The 21365-nt window shown below is 35.8% G+C and overlaps 1 protein-coding gene across 4 annotated transcripts in view; it reads right to left on the reverse strand.

Annotated features, from left to right (window-relative positions):
- Nucleotides 1-21365, reverse strand: part of RICTOR (RPTOR independent companion of MTOR complex 2) — a 127680-nt gene that overhangs the window by 83426 nt on the left and 22889 nt on the right. For all 4 annotated transcript variants that reach the window (XM_067730559.1, XM_067730557.1, XM_067730558.1 and 1 more), the window contains exon 3: nt 12075-12172. In XM_067730559.1, coding sequence (XP_067586660.1) covers nt 12075-12172 — 98 coding nt within the window. The remainder of the gene's footprint in view (nt 1-12074; nt 12173-21365) is intronic.

Below are 21365 nucleotides of genomic sequence, written 5' to 3' on the forward strand. Positions count from 1 at the left end.
ATTTAGCTTCCTGTCCACATTCCACATTAGCCAGTATCCCCCAGGTAAATGTTGCTGGAGAAGTTAGATCATCTCCACAAGATTCTCTCTTCTCTGAAGTCTTGGTTCCTATCCCACTTACAGCCAGAATAGTTGCCTGATGCCTTCAAACAGGCTTTCTTTTTTTTTTTTTTATTAAGAATACTGATCTAATACTAGCTATTTGCACCCCACCTGGATGACAACATATCATGTTGATCTAGTGCGAGTTTTGAAAACTGACTTTTATCTAAAAGTTACATAAAGCTTCGCAAGTTATTTATTGGGCCTAACTGAAAAGGATTAAAGAGAAAGTTGATCATTTCATTAACATGAAGGATCAGAAGGGTCTTCAAGTGCTGTTATTACTCTTCCTCAGTATGAAGTTATGAAGTTAAAAACCAACCAAAGTGACCAGCACATCTGCCTCTGTGAAAAGCACAATATTGTAGCAAAAAAACTAATGATATAAACTCACTGTTCTATTGGTAGGATCCTTGTAAAACTTCCTGCCCAATTTCTTCTTCAGAGGCAAAAAAAAAAAAAAAGAAAGATGTTGCAAATAGAACAGGGTAGGGGATAGGAATACAGGAACCCTCAGATACTGTAACATTTTCACAGCAGGGGAAAAGACTATAAAAATGATCACTTTATGTGGCAGGAAACTGCTGTGTAAATAAGTAAATAGGCAAAACAAGTTAAAAAGCTTTCCTTCACAGGCCTTTATCCAAAATGATTATACTGGTATTCTTATAAATTCCTTAAAATTCTGAAATATGATAAACAAAGAAGGTTTAGAGTGTCAAAGAGTATGAAAAAATTTTTATTTGTTTTTATTGTATTGTTATACAATGTTGTAAGTACTTAAATACTGAGAAGGATGAGACTTTTTATACATACGTATATCAATAGAACTAACACACCATTGTAAAACAATTATACTCCAATGAAGATGTTTAAAAAGTAATAATAATGTAAGATTTCCTAAGCTTTGGGACAAGACAGGAAAATTTCTATACCTCTAGAAAACCAATGGCATACCTAAAATTAAAAGTTAAATAACATATTAGTCAAAAATATTTGGAGGGCTTCCCTGGTGGCACAGTGGTTGAGAGTCCGCCTGCCAATGCAGGGGACACGGGTTCTTGCCCCGGTCCGGGAAGATCCCACATGCCGCGGAGCGGCTGGGCCCCGTGAGCCATGGCCGCTGAGCCTGCGCGTCCGGAGCCTGTGCTCCGCAACGGGAGAGGCCACATCAGTGAGAGGCCCACGTACCGCAAAAAAAAAAAAAAAAAAAAATTGGAAAAACATAATAGGCAAAAGGTTTAGGCCCTATATTAGTTTGCTAGGGCTGCTGTGACAAATACAGCAAATCTGGTGGCTTGTAACACAGAAATTTATTTTCTCATGATTTTGGATGCTAGAAGTCCAATATCAAGGTGTCTTGACAGAGTTTCTTTATTCTGAGGGCCTCGTTCCTTGGCCTGTAGATGGTTATCATCTCTCTTTGTGTCTTCACATGATCTTTCCTCTATGTGTGTCTGTGTCTTTATCTTTTCTTATCAGTACATCAGTCATATTGGATTAGGGACCACCCATATAATTCCATTTTACCTTAATTACCTCTCTAATGGAATTATCTCCAAATAGAGACACATTCTGAGGTACTGGGATAGAGCTTCAACAAACAAACTTGGGGGCGGGGGGTGGAGGATGGAGCACAATTCAGCTCGTAACACTCCACCCTCACAGCAAAGTAATATGGGCAGGACCTTATAATGTGAAAGTCTAAACAAACTGCAGAAAGATTTATCAGAAGAGGCAAATAAAATGCACAGAGAATTTATTGAAGAAATAAAACTGATAAATAAACATGACATATTTCCTATTTCCTAAAATCTGAATCAAATACATTGGAAAATGCCATTTAAATAAAGCTTACCAAACTGGCAAGAAACTGTTTTTTTAACATGATTATACCAGATAAGAAAATGCACTGTTGATGGAATTATAAACTAAACACATATTGTAAAATAAATTGGAAAAATGCACCAAAATCAGGACCTGCTTTTGGTGATTTATATTAATAACTTAAAATATAAAGTAGGTTCAAGCACAAGATCCTTAAGACATAATTTACAATAATAAGGAACTAGAAACAAAATGTTCATAAAGGAGGAACCTTATGCAGATGTTAATATTACATAATACCGAAACACAAGAAATAACCTGCATAATGTATTGGTGAGTTAGGGAAAATATTCTAAAAGATATACATTTTTAAAAATATATACATTTTTAAAGAAGTCTATACATCAACATTTTAACATCAAAAAATGAAAGTACACTAATAAGGACCTGCTGCATAAAAAAAATTAAAATTCAAAATAAATAAAGAAAGAAAAAAAATTGAAGTATCATAGGTGATTTATTTTCCTTTCTGTGCTTTTCTGTATTTTATAAATGTTTACAATGAATATCTATTACTTACCTAATGTGGGAAGGGTTATACATACAGTACAGTATTCATAAATAGTAACAGAAGTAGCATTTATTGACTATTAATCTTGTCAACCCTAGAAAGTAAGTAATATTTTGGTAAATAAAGACTACTGAGGCTAGAGATGGTAATATGACTTCCAAACACCACAAAGCTATTAAGTGGTAAAGCCAGAAATCAAACCAAACCAGTCTAAGTCCAGAGCCCAATGAAATGTGACTGTACTTTAGTACTAAAATTATCTACATGGGAAAAGAAAAAACAAAAAAAATTTACATGGGGGCAGGGGATGGATTTAAAAATAGAATAACTGAACATTACCATCTTATTTCATTTCTCCAGCCTCAAAAATGGTATGAATCAAGAGTTTGGAGAATCACACTCTGGCTATAAACACATAAAATGAGTAAGTGAATTTATTATTTTTTTCCCAGAACAGCTACCTAAAAACACACATACAAATATTGCCCATTTCAAAGGATTAAAACACACACAAAAAGAACCTTATCACTACACTACTAAAAATTAATTTAGTATTCATTTGAGATTCCCCAGATATTTCAGATTACTAGCACTGTCACTATATGGTACCATATATTAATGAAAAAGAAAAAGAAAAGGGCTCCTTAACATGGTGTTATCACTTAGACCTTGGATGTATTCTAATTCATAAACTTAAAAAAAAAATTCTAAGCTTCATTTTTCTATTATTAACATATAAGATACTGTGCTTTTAAAATGGGAGAAATGTTTTCTTAAAACAACTCCATGTCTAAAAAGGCAGTGTTTCCTTTCTTCTGCTACAGTTTGTTAATAAAATGAAATGCTTTGAAATGTAGAAGTATAAAAAATCTTACCCTGTCAAGGGTTAGTTTCTCCCCTAAGTATGTACTTGGTTCTCTTTTCCTGAATTTTCTTTTTCACACTTAGATATCCTTGCAGAAAACTACAGATTCAGAGAAACATAATTTCAAAATTACTCCCCTTCTCAAATCACAAAATGTATAACTGTTCACTATTTAACATTTGCTATAATTAGCAGTTTTGTTGAAAAGGTAAAAATTTTTTCAAAGTTATTATTATGATTTCCAAAAAGCACACACAATTTGGAAATTATTTAGAAAGGAGTTTCGTTTTCTGCTACCTAATATAAATGTATTTGAACTGCAAGAAATGTTTCTGAGAAAAATGTCCACTCAGTTGGAAACTGGAAAATCACCAGTAACAACTAAAAAACACTTTGCAATGAAACACAGCATATTAGTCATAATCATCTGCCTATTTTCCAGGGACAGTAAGAGACATTAGGGCTATGCTTTCAATGGTGGCTAAATTGTGCTGTCATATTGTTTACAGAATTATAGAAGGGGGTCTTATTAATCAGTCTTAAATGAAAATATCCCTTTTGAATTAGAATTATCCCAAGTAGAGACTAAATTTTCTATATGTAAGTAATTCACATATATCAGGAATAAGAAATCAGAGAAGGGCTTCCCTGGTGGCGCAGTGCTTGAGAATCTGCCTGCCAATGCAGGGCACACGGGTTCGAGCCCTGGTCTGGGAAGATCACACATGCTGCAGAGCAACTAGGCCCGTGAGCCACAACTACTGAGCCTGCGCGTCTGGAGCCTGTGCTCCGCAACAACAGAGGCCGCGATAGTGAGAGGCCCATGCACCGCGATGAAGCGTGGCCCCCGCTTGCCACAACTAGAGAAAGTCCTCGCACAGAAATGAAGACCCAACACAGCCAAAAATAAATAAATAAAGATTTAATTTAAAGAAATCAGAGAAGACATTGATAAGATTTTAAATTTTCGATTATCAAAGACACATTATGCTTTCACTTTTAATCACCAGTTCATCTTAAGTTTCAAAATATTAGGAATAAGAATAAATTATTTTAATAAAAAATTTTTGTACTGACTGACTCACTACCTTACTAATCTACTGATTTAAATAAACAAACCCTACAAATCAAACCCTTTAACTCTTTTTTTTTTTAACATCTTTATTGGAGTATAATTGCTTTACAATGGTGTGTTAGTTTCTGCTTTATAACAAAGTGAATCAGCTATACATATACATACATCCCCATATCTACTCCCTCTTGCGTCTCCCTCCCACCCTCCCTTTCCCATGCCTCTAGGTGGTCAGAGAGCACCAAGCTGATCTCCCTGTGCTATGAGGCTGCTTCCCACTAGCTATCTATTTTACATTTGGTAGTGTATATATGCCCATGCCACCCTCTCACTTTGTCCCAGCCTACCCCTCCCCCACCGTGTCCTCAAGTCCATTCTCTAGTAGGTCTCCGTCTTTATTCCCATCTTGCCCCTAGGTTCTTCATGACCATTTCTGTTTGTTTTTTAGATTCCATATATATGTTAACATACGGTATTTGTTTTTCTCTTTCTGACTTACTTCACTCTATGACAGACTCTAGGTCCATCCACCTCACTACAAATAACTCAATTTCATTTCTTTTTATGGCTCAGTAATATTCCATTGTATATATGTGCCATATCTTCCTTATCCATTCACCTGTTGATGGACACTTAGTTTGCTTCCATGACCTGGCTATTGTAAACAGAGCTGCAATGAACATTGTGGTACATGATTCTTTCTGAATTATTGTTTTCTCAGGGTATATGCCCAGTAGTGGGATTGCTGGGTCATATGGTAGTTCTATTTTTAGTTTTTTAAGGAACCTCCATACTGTTCTCCATAGTGGCTTTATCAATTTACATTCCCACCAACAGTGCAAGAAGATTCCCTTTTCTCCACACCCTCTCCAGCATTTACTGTTTGTAGATTTTTTGATGATGGCCATTCTGACTGGTGTGAGATGATACCTCATTGTAGTTTTGATTTGCATTTCTCTAATGATTAATGATGTTGAACATCCTTTCACGTGTTCATTGGCAATCTGTATATCTTCTTTGGAGAAATGTCTATTTAGGTCTTCTGCCCATTTTTGGATTGGGTTGTTTGTTTTTTTGATATTGAGCTGAAACCCTTTAACTCAACTCTGGGAAAGAGATAGGCAGAAATAGCAAGAAGAACGCTGAATTGGTAAATTTAAACAATGGGAATCCCATCCTGCCTCAACTACTGACTGAATTACTAATTAACCTTCAATCATTAGGTAGCAATTTCTTCAATTCTATCTTATAACAATGCCTGCCCTACCACATAGGTTTGTTAATATTAAGAATAAATTACTGTTGATGCTTAGAAATCATTAAAGACCTTTCAAAATGTGAGAATTAGCATCCTAACAGTCACTTAAAATGCTAAATTATTAGACATCACATATTTCACTGGAGTTCAGTCACTCCCCACCCCATGTGTTTTTATGACTATCAGTCACAATACCTAGCTTAATGTCACTAAACAGGACCAGAGTTCATGTAGAAGTTGTAAGAGAGGGCTACCCTCTCCTTTTATGACTGAAAGCTATAAATATGATGTATCTTAGTCATATGGAAAGTGTTTGAGGATGAAGCTAACCTAAAAGAAAAGAGCTGAGAAATGGAGAGACAGAATGCAATTAACATTTTTTCAACCTCTAGGTCATTCTGCCTGAAATTAAGACCTGACATGTGGTCTTCCTCATCATGAGAGTAAATAACTTCCTTTTATGGATACTTTAGCTCAGCTGAATTAGGTTTGTTACATTTGTTACTTATAAACCAACTTAAGTATTCAATATCATAAGAAGTCCGCAATTATTTTATGAGCGTAACTATTAAATTTAATTTTTTTAATATAAACAAAACAAATACTGTTACATAATATCTTATTTTTAAATGGGGTATGGGGCTTCCCTGGAAGTCCAGTGGTTAAGACTCCGCGCTTCCACTGAAGGGAGCACTGGTTCAGTACCTGGTTGCGGAACTAAGATCCTGCATGCCGCATTGCATGGCCAAAAAATAATATGAATGAATAAATGAATGAGGTAAAGGTTTCGATAACATGTCACTGGTATATTTTGCCTATCAGAATCCATGTGCAACATCAATCTATTTGTTATCATTAATGCACAGAATTTTCTTACAAATATTAAAATAATCAAAGGGGGCTATCAACAATATTATATTCTGACAAAGTTAAAATATAAGTCTAAACCGTCTCTAGGTAATAGAAATGTCTGAGCTGCTTATTAAAATTATTAACTTTAAAAAATATATAATGATCAGTTAAAACTGGGCAGTTAAATGCTATTCCCATGTTACTTTTATGGCTCTGAAGGTTAACTGAACAGTTCTCCTCAATGAGCAACAGAAAGAATAATCCAAACTTCAAAAAATCTTATCACAAATTAGAATTCCACAGCATAGTCTTTTCAGAAGACAATTTATAAGTAGGTTTTAAAATGTAAAGTACAAATGTTCTTGGCTAAATAATTACACTTTTAAAATTCTATTCTACACAAGACAGTACACAAGAGTGTTACGAATGCATTAATTTAAAATGCAAAAAGGAGGGAAAACTTCTATTTTCTAATGATGGAATGATTAAATAAATTACGGTATATGTATTACGCATATGTATGTATACTTTGATGCACATACATATACATACATATGGATGGATATGCACACACACATACATCTATCAATACACATAAGCAGCTACTAAAAAGTAGATCTACATTTATAGAAAATAAAGGACTCTATGATATATTGGAAAGTGGAAAAGACACAAACTACAAATCAATAAACCTCAAGATCTCATTGAAAAAAACCTTTATGTATACATATAATAAATGGTAAATAAACTGAGCATTATATTAGACACTTCGTTTTGTTTAGCTTATTTAATTCTCACAACTCACTGAAATACACATACACACACACACACACACACACACACACACACACACACACATTTATAATTATACCAGAGAAGAATAAATACTTTCTAGTGGTTACCTGTGAGAAACGGTATTTTTGTCAGGGTAAGGAGGTGGATGGGAAGGAGATATGAAAGAGGAATTTCACTTTTTACCATATATTGTTTAGTACCATTTAAATTTTTATATTTAACTTATATAATTTTGAAGTTTTTAAAAACAGAACAAAATAAAGATTCCTCTGGAGCTTTTAATATATGAGAAATATAGGAAAAGAGAACACTAAAATGTAAAAGAGCTAAAATATTTTCATCTTTAAAAACAGGTCTTTAGATTATGAGCATGTTGTCAGTTTTAAAAATAGAATACTAAGATTATATTCATCAGCAGCCTGTTATACACATTACTTTATCTAGTGAAATGATGTCAGAAGGCAAGCATGGGTGTGTGACATTCACATGGTTCTAGGATCACAACACTAGCACCCTCTCTTCATACCTTAAAAGGAGGTTTAATTCTGTAGATAAAGGCCACCCTCTACAACATTTTAGCCCCACTGATCTACTAAATTAACTTAATCCTAGTTTATTTTGTTACTTAATAACAAAACAAATGCTAGTACAACAAAAACTCTTATTTAAACTGCAAAATCATCCCAATGTAATACAATACCTTTAATTAAACACTTGATATGTGCCAGGATTTGGGGAAGAGAGGGATATAAGAGTAAAAAATTAAATACTACATATTTCTTGTATTTAATAAACTCAGTTTAATAAGATAATCACACACAATAAATAATAATAACAAAAGAGCAGATAAAATTTAGTAGACACACATATAACCTATTATAGGAACAGTGAAGGGTGACCAACTAACTCCTGTCTAACCAGTCTCCTGGAATCATAATCCTGTTTCTTATTTTCTTATTCTATAGAGCTATTCTTAGAGATTTCTAAGAATTTATAAATTTTACTCTGTAAATTAACGAACTTACAGATTTTAAAAGAATACCAGCTCTGTAAATATTTATTAGCATAGCTCGCTAACAAAATGGAATTCAAAGACACATTATATTATGATTAAATTCAATAAGCATTTATTTTGTGCTAGGTGTTTGGAGAAATTTTATAATAAAACCTACAGACCTTTATTTATCACCTAGGGGATGACTCTGTCCCCTAGGAAACATTCGGCAATGCTTTGAGACATTTCTGCTTGTGACAACTAGTGGAGGTGCGCTACTGGTATCTAGTGGGTAGAGGCCAGGGATGCAGCTAAACACACTACAATGAACAAGACAGCTTCTCAAAACAAATAATTATCTGGCCCAATATGTCAATGTTGCTCATGTTGAAAAACCCTGTTACAGTAACAGCTTACCAACCTGCAACTCAAGCTATTAAGCAGACTCACCTTTTTAGAGTCAACAAAAATTCCTGAAAAGTGGCAAAAAATGCAAAAGAAAACAAAAAACAAACCCTAGATTGTAAGGCATTACCTGTTATGGAGTATATATTATGTACCGGCACTGTACTGACACCTTGCTTCTAATTGCAGCAAAATTATCTCTGAGTAAAGAAATCTGCCCAAGACTGCCTTGTTAGGGTCAGACCTGGGCTGTAAGACCCCATTTACTTGATCTGAAGTTCACGCTTTCCTCACTGTATCACCAGGCAGCCAAGTGAGTTTTTATCAACTCTCATGTTCATGGATTTTACTAATTAAACAGCCCCTCACACCCTGACCCAAGGTTTAGTCCCTCATATTGTAGAAAAATTCCAGTATGTTTATCTGATTTTTAAATCCATAAATAATTTAAAACAGCATATAAGAGGGCTGCTACAAGCCCTTTTCAGAGAGAAATATGAAAACTGTAAACAAAGGATATGGCAAAACAAAAAAAAGGGGAGGACGAGAGGGAAGGAGAAACCGGAGAAGAGACTGGGAGAACACAAATCAAGGAGAGACCAAGTGGAGGGAACAACTTAGTGAAATACTATGGGAAAAACTCAGAAAACAAAGAAATGGAGGAGGGAAAAAGGGAGAGAAGGCAACTGACCTTAACCCTAGAGAAACTGGGATCTAGATAGAAATAAATGGAGAATAGACAAGGGAAAAAGAAAGGTGTCCAACAGATTCCTAGAAATAGATGTTTAAACCACTCCCATTCCAAAAAGTTCTGTATGTACAATGTCCATTATGGTTAGTAGCTACTAGCCACACACAGGTGGCTGTGAACATGGAAATATGGCTAGCCTGAATTGAGATGTGCTATAAGCATAACATACACACTTGATTTCAAAGATTTAGCATGAAAAAATATTAAATATCTCATTAATATTTTATACTTACATAAAATGATAATAATGTGGATATACTGGACTAAAGAAAATATATATTAAAATAACTTCACTTTTACTTTTTTTTAGTGTGGCTACTAGAAATTTAAAATTACATATGTGGCTCACATATATGTCTACTGCATAGTGCTACTGTAGATTTTTAAGATGGCTTTAGTACCCATTCTGGTGCCAAAGTGGAATAACAGAAATCATTGCCATTCTTACATTCATTCCCAACTTTCAGAATCCCAGTTGTCAAGAGATTCGGAACTACATATCTAGATGTCAACCTGATTGTGACAGGACCCATGAGTTCAAACAGGACAAAAACCTCTACTAATTGTTTTTAACAGTTAAATCTAGGCAAGTGGTAAGACGTATTATTATTAGGGTTGGGTGAAGAATGATGACATAAAACTGGGAAATTTAATAGAGGGAGTGAAACCAGGAGATGCCATTTGCAACTGTGGAACAACTCTAGGTCTTAAAAACTTGCTATTATCTGACTAGCACACTGAAGAAATGTATTTGAAGACTTTCATTACATTGATAAAAATGAAAATATACACAGGGTTATTTTTTTAAACATCTTTATTGGAGTATAATTGCTTTACAATGGTGTGTTAGCTTCTGCTTTATAACAAAGTGAATCAGTTATACATATACATGTGTTCCCATATCTCTTCCCTCTTGCGTCTCCCTCCCTCCCACCCTCCCTATCCCACCTGTGGTCACAAAGCACCGAGCTGATCTCCCTGTGCTATGCGGCTACTTCCCGCTAGCTATCTATTGTACGTTTGGTAGTGTATATATGTCCATGGCACTCTCTCGCTTTGTCACAGCTTCCCCTTCCCCCTCCCCGTATCCTCAAGTCCACTCTCTAGTAGGTCTGCGTCACAGGGATATTTTTGAAAACCCCTTCACAAGCACTCATTCAGTGTTTTTGAAAGTTGTTTTTAAAAAAATCACTTTGTCATCCCTCATACAAAATAAGTTTCTCATCTGTTATATAAAAATAAAATGCCAGAATATTTCAAAGTTTCACTAAGAAAAAATAAATGCATATCTATGTTTCCCTAACTATGAAAAGAAAAAAAAACTAATCTATTTTGTAAATATTTATCAGACAACACCATACTGAAAAAAACAACTTGGTTACATAGTGACAATATTCTTATCCCCTTCTATTTCTATGAAATAAAATCAAATCCAAGCCACAGTCTACCAGGTAGCAGAGAATTAAACATTTTGAAAGGATTAAAACAGTGCCGCTCAAACTTTAATGTACACCCAAATTCACCTGAGATATTCATTAAAATGTAGATTCTCACTCAGTAGGTCTGGGGGGGGGGGGTCAAAAACTGTACATATCAAACAAGCTCCAAGGTGACACCAATGCTGCTGGTATATGGATCACACTTTGAGTAGTAAGGGGTTATAACAAACAATTATTCCTACATTTAAAATGTACAACAGGGAACTATACTCAGTATTTTGTAATAGCCTATAAGGGAAAAGAATCTGAAAAAGAATACATATATATGTGTATGCATATATATGTAATCTGAACCACTGTGCTGCACACCTGAAACATGACATTATAAATCAACTCTACTTCAACAAAAATTTAAAAATAAAAAAATAAAATAAAATGTATAACAGTTTATATTTAGTAAACTAAAAAGGGAAAAAAATTTTCCCAAAGAAAGCATTTTGCTCTCTATTTATGGCATCACCTCAAATAACAGCATTTTAGTGTTTCCAAGAGTTGGCTGTCCAGCATTACCAGGCTCAAAAGCACACCAATCCATCTATCAAACTTGGGAATTCTTGGCTGCTAACAGAGATCAAGTCAATATTTATCTGGGACAAGGGCCCCTACATTTATCTTGAGCTCTAATTGAGATCCAGATAATGGGAATAGAGTATTAGGGAAAGAGAGAGGAAGTTGTAATACTTCTCTGGAAATTATTACACCTATGAAAAGCAACACACACGTACTTATGTACAAACATATTTATCCTATAGTATCACATAAAAATGAATATAAAAAGGCAAAAGAAATACATCATTCTGTGAATAATAGTGGAGATTGAATTATGGACTTCTCAGTGTTTTTTTTACTTTATTCGCTTCTGAACCTACCAAATTTTTTACAAGTATATAATGCTTCCCATTATTCAAATATACTTTTAAATTTAAAAACATATGACAAAAATCCATGAGAAGCAGCAGAGGAAAGCACTAATACTGAAGGAATACTCAAGAATTTCTTGTTAATGGTGGTTAAGAAGCATCTAAAAAGTACAATAATGAAAAAAGAATTTAAGATGGTAATACAAAGAATGAAGTTACTTACCTTAGTAAAGTTATTCAGATGGCCTAGCTTTCTCATATTTGATACTCCTTGCAATTTGGCCACATTTTGGAGAATCTCCCTTAAGTTATCAGAAGGTTCTAGAACAGACAAAAGAAATTTAACATAATTTTAAAAGAGTATTTTCTTAACCAAACACACAAACCGTGTAGTATTAAAACTTCGCAACTTTGGCTCTTGGCTTCTTTAAAGTCTTACACTCTCTCTGAAATCTATCTACTTAGGAGACTTCAAAGTCCATGTGGATGACTCACATGTGGATGACTCTACTCCACTTATACCTATGGTGCAACTCTGTGTATCATCACCTGGAATTATTCAACCACTCATTCTTAAATTTCAACCCCAACCCCAAGCACAACTTTCACTTCTGGCCACAATGTACTGACACAATAGTAACAGGCACCAAAAATACTGTCCTATTTGAATCAACCAAAAAACTGAACAAAACATATAAAATGATAGTTCAAGACACTGGACATCAAGAAGTAAAGAAAAATAATCCCTGAGAAATGAGAAATAAACAAGCATGCTCTACAACTGCCCCAGCTTACTGTCTTTAGAGAGTTTCCAGGCCTTGGTGCTGAGAGGAGAAACCCAAACTGTCTGAGTTGAAGAGACAGAGCTCAGAGTCCCAGTAGACCAAAAAGTGTTAGAGAAGAGAGCACTGCACAGAGAGAGAACACTGGACATCTGCAAAGGGATCCCTTATGTAGCCAATATAGCAATGATTGGTGCATGTTTGTGAGGAAATTACCACTCGAAAGAATTAAAGGGATGAGTACCTTGTGTTCACACAGGGCAGAACAAGCAGTGCTTGTTCCTAATGTCCATATTGAAAACCTTCATAGTGCATGGGGCATTGGTTACAGTATTCAGAAAAGTCTTGGCTTAGTGGTGGGGAACAATCAGATATAGACTAAACATTTCTTTGATCCCACCTAACAAATCTCCAAAGCAAGACTTGAAAGAATTAAACTGTTTCCAAGTGACTAAAATGTGTCTCAGACCAAAGCTCAAGAAGTATCATAAGAACAGAAAAAATAGGGAACACCTAATGAAGCAAAATTTACAATGATTAGCATCCAAATATCATCAGACATACAAAGAAGCGAAGTCATACTATGACTCATAGTAAGCAGAAAAATTAATCAACTGAAAATGACCCAAAACTGAACTGTTAGAATCAGCAGAAAAGGACATTAAAACAGTTTTTATAACTGTATTCTATATGTTCAAAAACTTAGGGAGAGGCATGAAAAGTATAAAAAGCACTCAAATTGAATTTCTGGAGATGAAAACTACAATGTCTCAGATGTAAATATACTGGATGGGAATAAAAGCATAACAGCTTTTACAGAAAGTAAGAATTGTGAATTTGAAGACAAAGCAATAAAAACTAACCAAAATGTAACAGAAAGGGAACAAAAAATAAATGAAAAGACTATCAGTGAACTATGGAGCTTCAAGCAGCCTAACACAATTACAATATGTGTAACTGGAGTCCTCAAAGGAAAAAATTAGGCGATAGAAGAATTGAGGAAATAATAGATGAAAACTTTCCAAATTTGATCAAAATAAGCCAATAAATCCAAGAAGCTCAATCAACCCCAAGCACAAGAAACAGGACCAAAACTAGACCAAGGCACATCATAATCAAATTGTTCAAAACCACTGGTAGAGAAAAGTCTTAAAAGCCACCAGATAAAAAACAGAGGAATAAGAAGAATGACAAATTTCTCGTGGAAAACAGGCAAATGAGACGACAGTGAAGCAACATCTTTAAAATACTGAAAGAGGGACTTCCCTGGTGGTCTAGTGGTTAAGAATCCGCCTTCCAATGCAGGGGACATGCGTTCGATCCCTGGTCCCTGGGTTCCCTGGAGAACTAAGATGCCACAGGGCAACTAAGCCTGCACACTCTAGAGCCCATGCACCATAAGTAGAGAGCCCTGTGCACCGCAACTAGATAGAAGACCATGCACCGCAACGAAGAGCCCGCACACCACAACTAGAGAGCCCACAGACTCTACAGCCCGCACACCACAACTACAGGGAAGCCTGAAGCCTGCATGCGATGAAGATCCCACGTGCCGCAACTAAGACTCAACTCAGCAGGTATAAATAAATAATTTTTTTAAAAAAAGGCTCATCTATATAACAGGGCACTATGCAGTGATTAATGACCTGTGTGAGATTATTTCAAAAAAAAAATACTGAAAGAAAAAAAAAAAAGCTTTTAAAATGTAAAAACCATTCTTAGCTCACTTGTTTTACAAAAACAGGCCAAAGCCAGAAATTGCCCTGCGGTTGGTAGTCTGCCAACCCCTGGAATAGAGTGTCAATATTCCTGAAGCTATTTTTCTATTAATATACTCAGCATCCTATTTGCTTTAAACAAAAGCACAATCTAAAGAAGAAAAAAAACCTGTTACATTACGGGTATTTTAGTTTAAGAACCATTATGCCTTCCTTTGAGATATTTAGATGTTAACACAGAACTAAGATGCTATTTGTTTTGAATCAGTCTTTTCCTCAGCAAATGAAACTGGTCACATTGTTCTATAAATTTACCTTGCATCTGCCTACATTCCGCCATTCTATTATACTCAGTGTAAGCCATGACAACCATAAATTGGTTAGTGTCAAACCACTAAGCATATTACATAACCCAGTTATTTCCAATCACTTTGAAATGACTACATACTCAGATCATTCATTTGATTTCTGAGCATTTCCTACAAATTTCGCATATTTTTTTAAACTCCAATGAAATTCTATCTACTTTTAAATGGTTTAGTGTATGACTTTAAAATTAGTGACTCTTTTAGGTTGTCTTAAATATGGAATGAAAACAGCTCACCATTGGGTGGGATCAGAGCTCATTAAAAAAACTGCAAGGGACCATGAATAGATCACTGCTAGTACTCAGTAATATCTTTTTGTTATAAATGGTATCTGTTTGGAGACATTGAGGAAGAAAAATTATGAGTAAGCCAATGATTTTTAAATGATTTAACTATACTTGCGAACTTAATACAATTTTTATAACAACCCTTACAGTAATTCAGAACCTACAGTAGTTTGCAAAACCAGAGTTAAGGATCTTTAAAGCCAGTGTGAAATCCACCTAATGGAAATATATAACCTAACCATTTTACATCAATTTATCATTAAATTGTCAGGCATCAAACAGTTTCGCTAACGTGAGGACACAGTTACTACTATGCAATGTGATAGGACTCATAGTTAAGATGATTAGTCTGAAGATATATTCTTCACAAAGGCTTGCATATTTCTAATTATTGCCTATTTTCTAAGTACAAACTGATTGCAGACATTTTTGAAAAGCCACAATTTTGTGACAAAAATAAAATCTCGAGTCTGAGTTCATTCGTTCAGAAACATTAATTGAACACCTATATGGTCAGGTACTGTTTTAAGTACTGGGAAAATACATCAATGAGCAAGACAGATCGTTCCTTACTGGAACTTACATACAAATGGAAGAAAACTGATAAACAACAACAACAAAAACCCCTATGCACACAATATGAAAATTGACAGATGGTGAGAAGCCAATATTGGGTCAAATCTTTGCCTGATGAATAATGACATATAATGAACCTAACATACAATGCAGGTGTTGTTGTCAATCCAAATCAAAATGAATCAGCCTTTCTTCTTTGCCCTCTTTACCCCTTTCTCTTTTATATAATTACCAGGAACACCCAACTAGAATTGTAATACGGAAGAATTTCAAAGTTTCTTCATAACATATTTCCTGAAAGACAGAACATGTTTCCTCCCAGAAACTATGTTACTTCCTAGACCAATTCAAAAATAGTACTCAGGGCCATTTTAGACATGAAATACTATGTAATGCTCATGTGCTACAATGTTCCTAAGAGGAACTCTAACTTGAAATATTAGGGTAAAGTTCCCCTGGTAATGAAATAAGAAGTCCCTGGTTTCTTCCTTACATGCTAGATTAGGAGTATACAAACTTTTTAATTAAAAAAGGCCCAGACAGTAAGTATTTTATGCCATAAACTCTCTTCTTCTGTTGTAACCTCAACTCTGTGTAACCAAGAAAGCAATAGTAGATAATACATAAGTAAATGAATGTGGCTATGTTTCAGTAAAACAGACCTGGCCTCATGAGCTGTAGATTGCCAGCTCCTATGCTAGACAGTCAGAACTTAAACTATATGAGCAAGCTGAGATCAGTGTGCTTTTTATTGGCTGGGGGCGGGGACGGGGAGAGACTTTGGGGACAGGGGAGAGACTTTAAGGAGAGGTTTACCTCTCTTTATTTCTTCCTATTCTCACTTAATGTTTCCAGTTCAGCCTCTCCAAAACTGTGCTATGTGAGAAGTATTGATATAAAGCACAAATGAGATAATCCACTAGGATTTCTCTGAAGCCCAGTAGTTTAGCCCAGAGCTGCATTAAGGGAAAAAAGCAGGGGTGGGGTGGGGGGGTGGCCGGGGATGTGCCTAGGAAAAAGAGAAAAAAAAGTTGTGGCTAGCTGGCTATGATGGCCAACCATTCAAATGCAAGGAAGCAAAACACAAAAGAACTGCTAAAATTACAGTTGCTCTTTTCCTCTTATTGTGTAACTTGTAAGTCCTATGAGTGTTCCCAATGACTCTTTCTGGAGGTAATGGAATAACTATAGCCAATATCCAGCAATTTAATATTATATAAGCACATACACGTATATATAGATACATATATACATACAGAAAACCACCAAGAGAAAACTACAGTAAAGAAACCTTTCATCTATATCTCTATACATCTACAGACATATACACACATACATAAATATATTCTTTCCCCCTTTAGCTTAATTCTCCATGTATGTGCACATATGCACACGCACACACGTATATGTATATATATATGTGAGTAAACATGCATTTATTTTTAAATGTTTTCAATATGTACTGCTTTGTAACATGCTGCAATAAATCATATTAATAGCTTTACCTGTCAAAAAATATACAACATAAAATTGATTTTTAAATAAAGTTAGTTTCAAGTACACATAGTAAATTAATAACCAAAAACTACTCGCATACATCTATTTGGGAATAATAGAAAGAACTCTGAAATAAAAAAGAACTGGATTCAAATCTAGCTTAATCACCTACAAACCATGTAACCTTAGACTAAGTCACTAAACCTCACAGGCATCCATTTTCTCATACCTATAGTGAATATACTAATTACCTAACCTAGAAGGCATTGTTACAAGGTGTGAGGTGCAACTTACTTAGCACAGTGCCTAGCCCAGAACAGATATTCAATAAATAGTAGCAACTATAATTAAAATTAGTTATTATTCGCTTAGCAAAAACAATTTTTATGGATCAATCATGTGAAAGTTATGTGGCTAGCCCAGGCAAATGCTTAATTCACATATTAGTGTGTCTAAATTAATGAATTTTGGTTACATTTTAGTGCATTACTTTTATTTTTTTAATAAATTTATTTTATTTATTTATTTTTGGCTGCATTGGGTCTGTTGCTGTGCGTGGGCTTTCTCTAGTTGCAGCACGCAGGGGCTACTCTTGGTTGCGGTGCGCAGGCTTCTCATTGCGGTGGCTTCTCGTTGTGTAGCGCAGGCTCTAGGCGTGCGGGCTTCAGCAGTTGTGGCTTGTGGGCTCTAGAGTGCAGGCTCAGTAGTTCGGGCGCACGGGCTTAGTTGCTCCGCGGCATGTGGGATCTTCCCAGACCAGGGATTGAACCCGTGTCCCCTGCATTGGCAGGCGGATTCTTAACCACTGTGCCACCTGGGAAGTCCCGTGCATTACTTTTATGATCCAAGATCTGTTCATTTTTGAAGTAAAACTTTTATTGTCTTATTTGCCTTCTTGAAAATGTCAGAGGAATTAGGAGTGGGAGCACAGTTGAGCAATATTTTCTGTGATTTATTTGTGAATATACATGAACAAATGCTAGTAAGCAACAAGCTAGAAAAGTTGGGTGCATAAGAATTTAATAAAATTAAACATGACTACATAAATTGGATATGTATTTAATTATATATTTAATATTATCTATGATTACTGTGAGCAGACATAAAGGATTAAAAGTATATGGCAGGGCTTCCCTGGTGGCGCAGTGGTTGAGAGTCTGCCTGCCGATGCAGGGGACAACGGGTTCATGCCCCAGTCCAGGAAGATCCCATATGCCGCGGAGCGGCTGGGCCTGTGAGTAATGGCCGCTGAGCCTGTGCATCCGGAGCCTGTGCTCCGCAACGGGAGAGGCCACAACAGTGAGAGGCCCGCGTACTGCAAAAAAAAAAAAAAAAAGTATATGGCATAACTATAGTTGTTATTACCTCTGTAAAAGCCAGCAGCAAATCTGTCTCCTCTACCAGCAAGGACACTGGGAGTACACCTTCTCACCATTACCCACAGGTCCAAAAGTTGAGGAAGCACCGCTTCAAACTCTCTAACATTTCCTGAAATTCTAACAATTATTAATATCAAAGAGTTATATAATTTAGTAGGGAAAGGATCTATCCCAATGATAGCATCCTGGAAAAAGGGCCTTCCTTTTATCTATAATGCAGAGGAACTCAAAACTTCCTAAGAGAGCCTATTCTATTCCATCTTTGATAGAGGAGTCGAATATTGTCTCTTATACTGATGCCGAACTCTGTCCCTTTGTAATTTTCATTGATTTGCTCTGGATTAACAATCTGGAATGCAAAACAAGTATTATCTACCCTCACATACTGAAAATAATAATTTTTCCTCTCAAGCAACTGTAGCAGATAACCTTTTTAATCTTTGGTATATTTTAAATATAAATACTGTAGTAGAGATAGGCAAGGAAAACCTATCAATTACTACTGCAAGTAAATCAGTTTAGTTATAACTTTTTTGTGTGTGTGGTACGCGGGCCTCTCACTATTATGGCCTCTCCCGTTGCGGAGCACAGGCTCCGGACGTGCGGGCTCAGCGGCCACGGCTCACGGGCTGAGCCGCTCCACGGCATGTGGGATCCTCCCGGACCGGGGCACGAACCCACGTTCCCTGCATCGGCAGGTGGACTCTCAACCACTGCGCCACCAGGGAAGCCCTTCTAACTTTCTTAAATGTTAGGTTTATTATACTAAAAATTGAACACTTTCGTAGGGCTACTTTAGAAGAATGATGGACATGAAGCACCTCTTGAGAGTGAATGATGCGTACAGAGGCAAGACTACACAGACAGCAAGATGGCACTAGGTTTCTTCAGCCTGGCATGCCCTTTGTTTCCCTACCCAATTTGCAGGAAATCCTCACTCTTCAGAAGTCTTACTCAGATGTGTAAAGGTTTTCCTTAACCTACAAGCTCCCTTCTTTATGTTCTCATGATACATTCTTCATACCACTATTGCAGCAGTTATGACAAGAACACATATCTCAACTGCCTAGGTTCTAACTTATACCTATTGTGCCAGTGTAATTATTAATACCACCTCCTTTCACTCCCCAAAGTATCCCAGGTTGTATTATAAATGACATGACCACCATAAGAGCAGACAGTTAAAATTCAACGACTGTTTGTAAAATTTTCTTACAACTAGATCTTTTCTCTATCTCCTTTTCCCAGAGGCTGGAAGAGAACAGTTTTGTTTGGGTTCCTGTTCCAGTATCCTACTCTTATCAATACAATTTTGTAAGAAGAGGTTAAGGCAGTTTCCGCTGATCTGCAACATTTTAAGATTGTCTTCCCAGTGACCCAGGGGTTCAGGTCTCTTTTGCTCCACTTCAATTTTGGATTTAAAATTACCTCATTTTATACATTCCTCTTTCTATTTTTACAAAAATATGTCTTTTTTCTATAATCCCAAAGAATTGCTCATTTTGAATGATTTCAAGGGAAAAAGATAAAAACACTAATGGGGGTGGCAGAAATGTCCTTCTTGAGGCTTCTCATTTGTACCTTTGACTGGATAAATTAAACAAGTGACATCTACCAGTTCACTGATGTGATCATTTAAAAGTTATATGAACAAAAATCATGTCTTTAATTGCTTTATTACAAGCATGTCATTATATAACTGTAAGATACAGACCAGGTCTGACCTAGGCATAAAACATTAAAAATAAAGTCAGCTGGAAATAGTTAATAATTCACTTGAACAGAACTTCAATTAAAAGTTGTATGGGGCTTCCCTGGTGGCGCAGTGGTTGAGAGTCTGCCTGCCGATGCAGGGGACACGGGTTCGTGCCCCGGTCCGGGAAGATCCCACGTGCCACAGAGCGGCTGGGCCCGTGAGCCATGGCCGCTGAGCCTGCGTGTCCGGAGCCTGTGCTCCGCAAAGGGAGACGCCACGGCAGTGAGAGGCCCACGTACTGCAAAAAAAATAAATAAATAAAAAATAAAAGTTGTATGGATATATAATATCAATAATTAGAATACTGTCTATAATCTTTATTTCAAATCATTATTTTGAATAAATCACAAAATAAATCGATACAAATGGCTTAAAATACTTTTAAGTTTCAAATGACAGAATATTCCTCCCAATTTTCCTTAAATATTTTCTGTAAAGAATAAAATAACAATGACATTATATAGTGGGGACAGTAGAGTGGGAACACAGGTTTCCCCTCTAGATTGTATTTAGTCATTTTATTACTTATATAACTGAAAGTACAAATGTCTCCTACAATGTATAGTTTTGATCTATCCTGGGAGTAGCTTTATATTTAGATTCCTAAGTTTTATTCAACTGTACATTTCAGGGCTCACCAGAAGCCATATACTGTGCCAACTGCTTAGGTGAGGAATATTAATAAATACAAGATACGGTCTCAGCCCTGGAGATCAAAATTAAATGGGAATAGAGGTATATATAACACTTCATAGTAATACTATGGGAATAAGATAAAAGGAGGGTGTTTGATAGAGACTTCACTTAGACTGTATGACAAGTGAAGACAGGAAAACTGTCTTGTTCACACATGCATCCCCGGCCTGGAAACAATGCCAGGCACATGGTGGGTGCTCAATAAACACTGGGTAAGAAAGACTGAGCAAAAGAGTGAGACAGTTATTTGGGGATGGATTGACATGGGAACTGATTCTTGACCATAAGCAATAAGTTTTCTAGGCATATACAACAGGAAAAAGCAGAATGTACACAACAAGTAAACATGAAAAAAATATGGTATTTTCTCAAGGAATGGCAAGAAATTCAATATTCCCAAGAAAACAAGATGATAGGAAATATAGGAAAGTGGAGCTTCATTCCAATGGCCTTAT

This window comes from Pseudorca crassidens, chromosome 3 (assembly GCF_039906515.1).
Source record: "Pseudorca crassidens isolate mPseCra1 chromosome 3, mPseCra1.hap1, whole genome shotgun sequence".
Lineage (NCBI taxonomy): Eukaryota > Metazoa > Chordata > Mammalia > Artiodactyla > Delphinidae > Pseudorca > Pseudorca crassidens.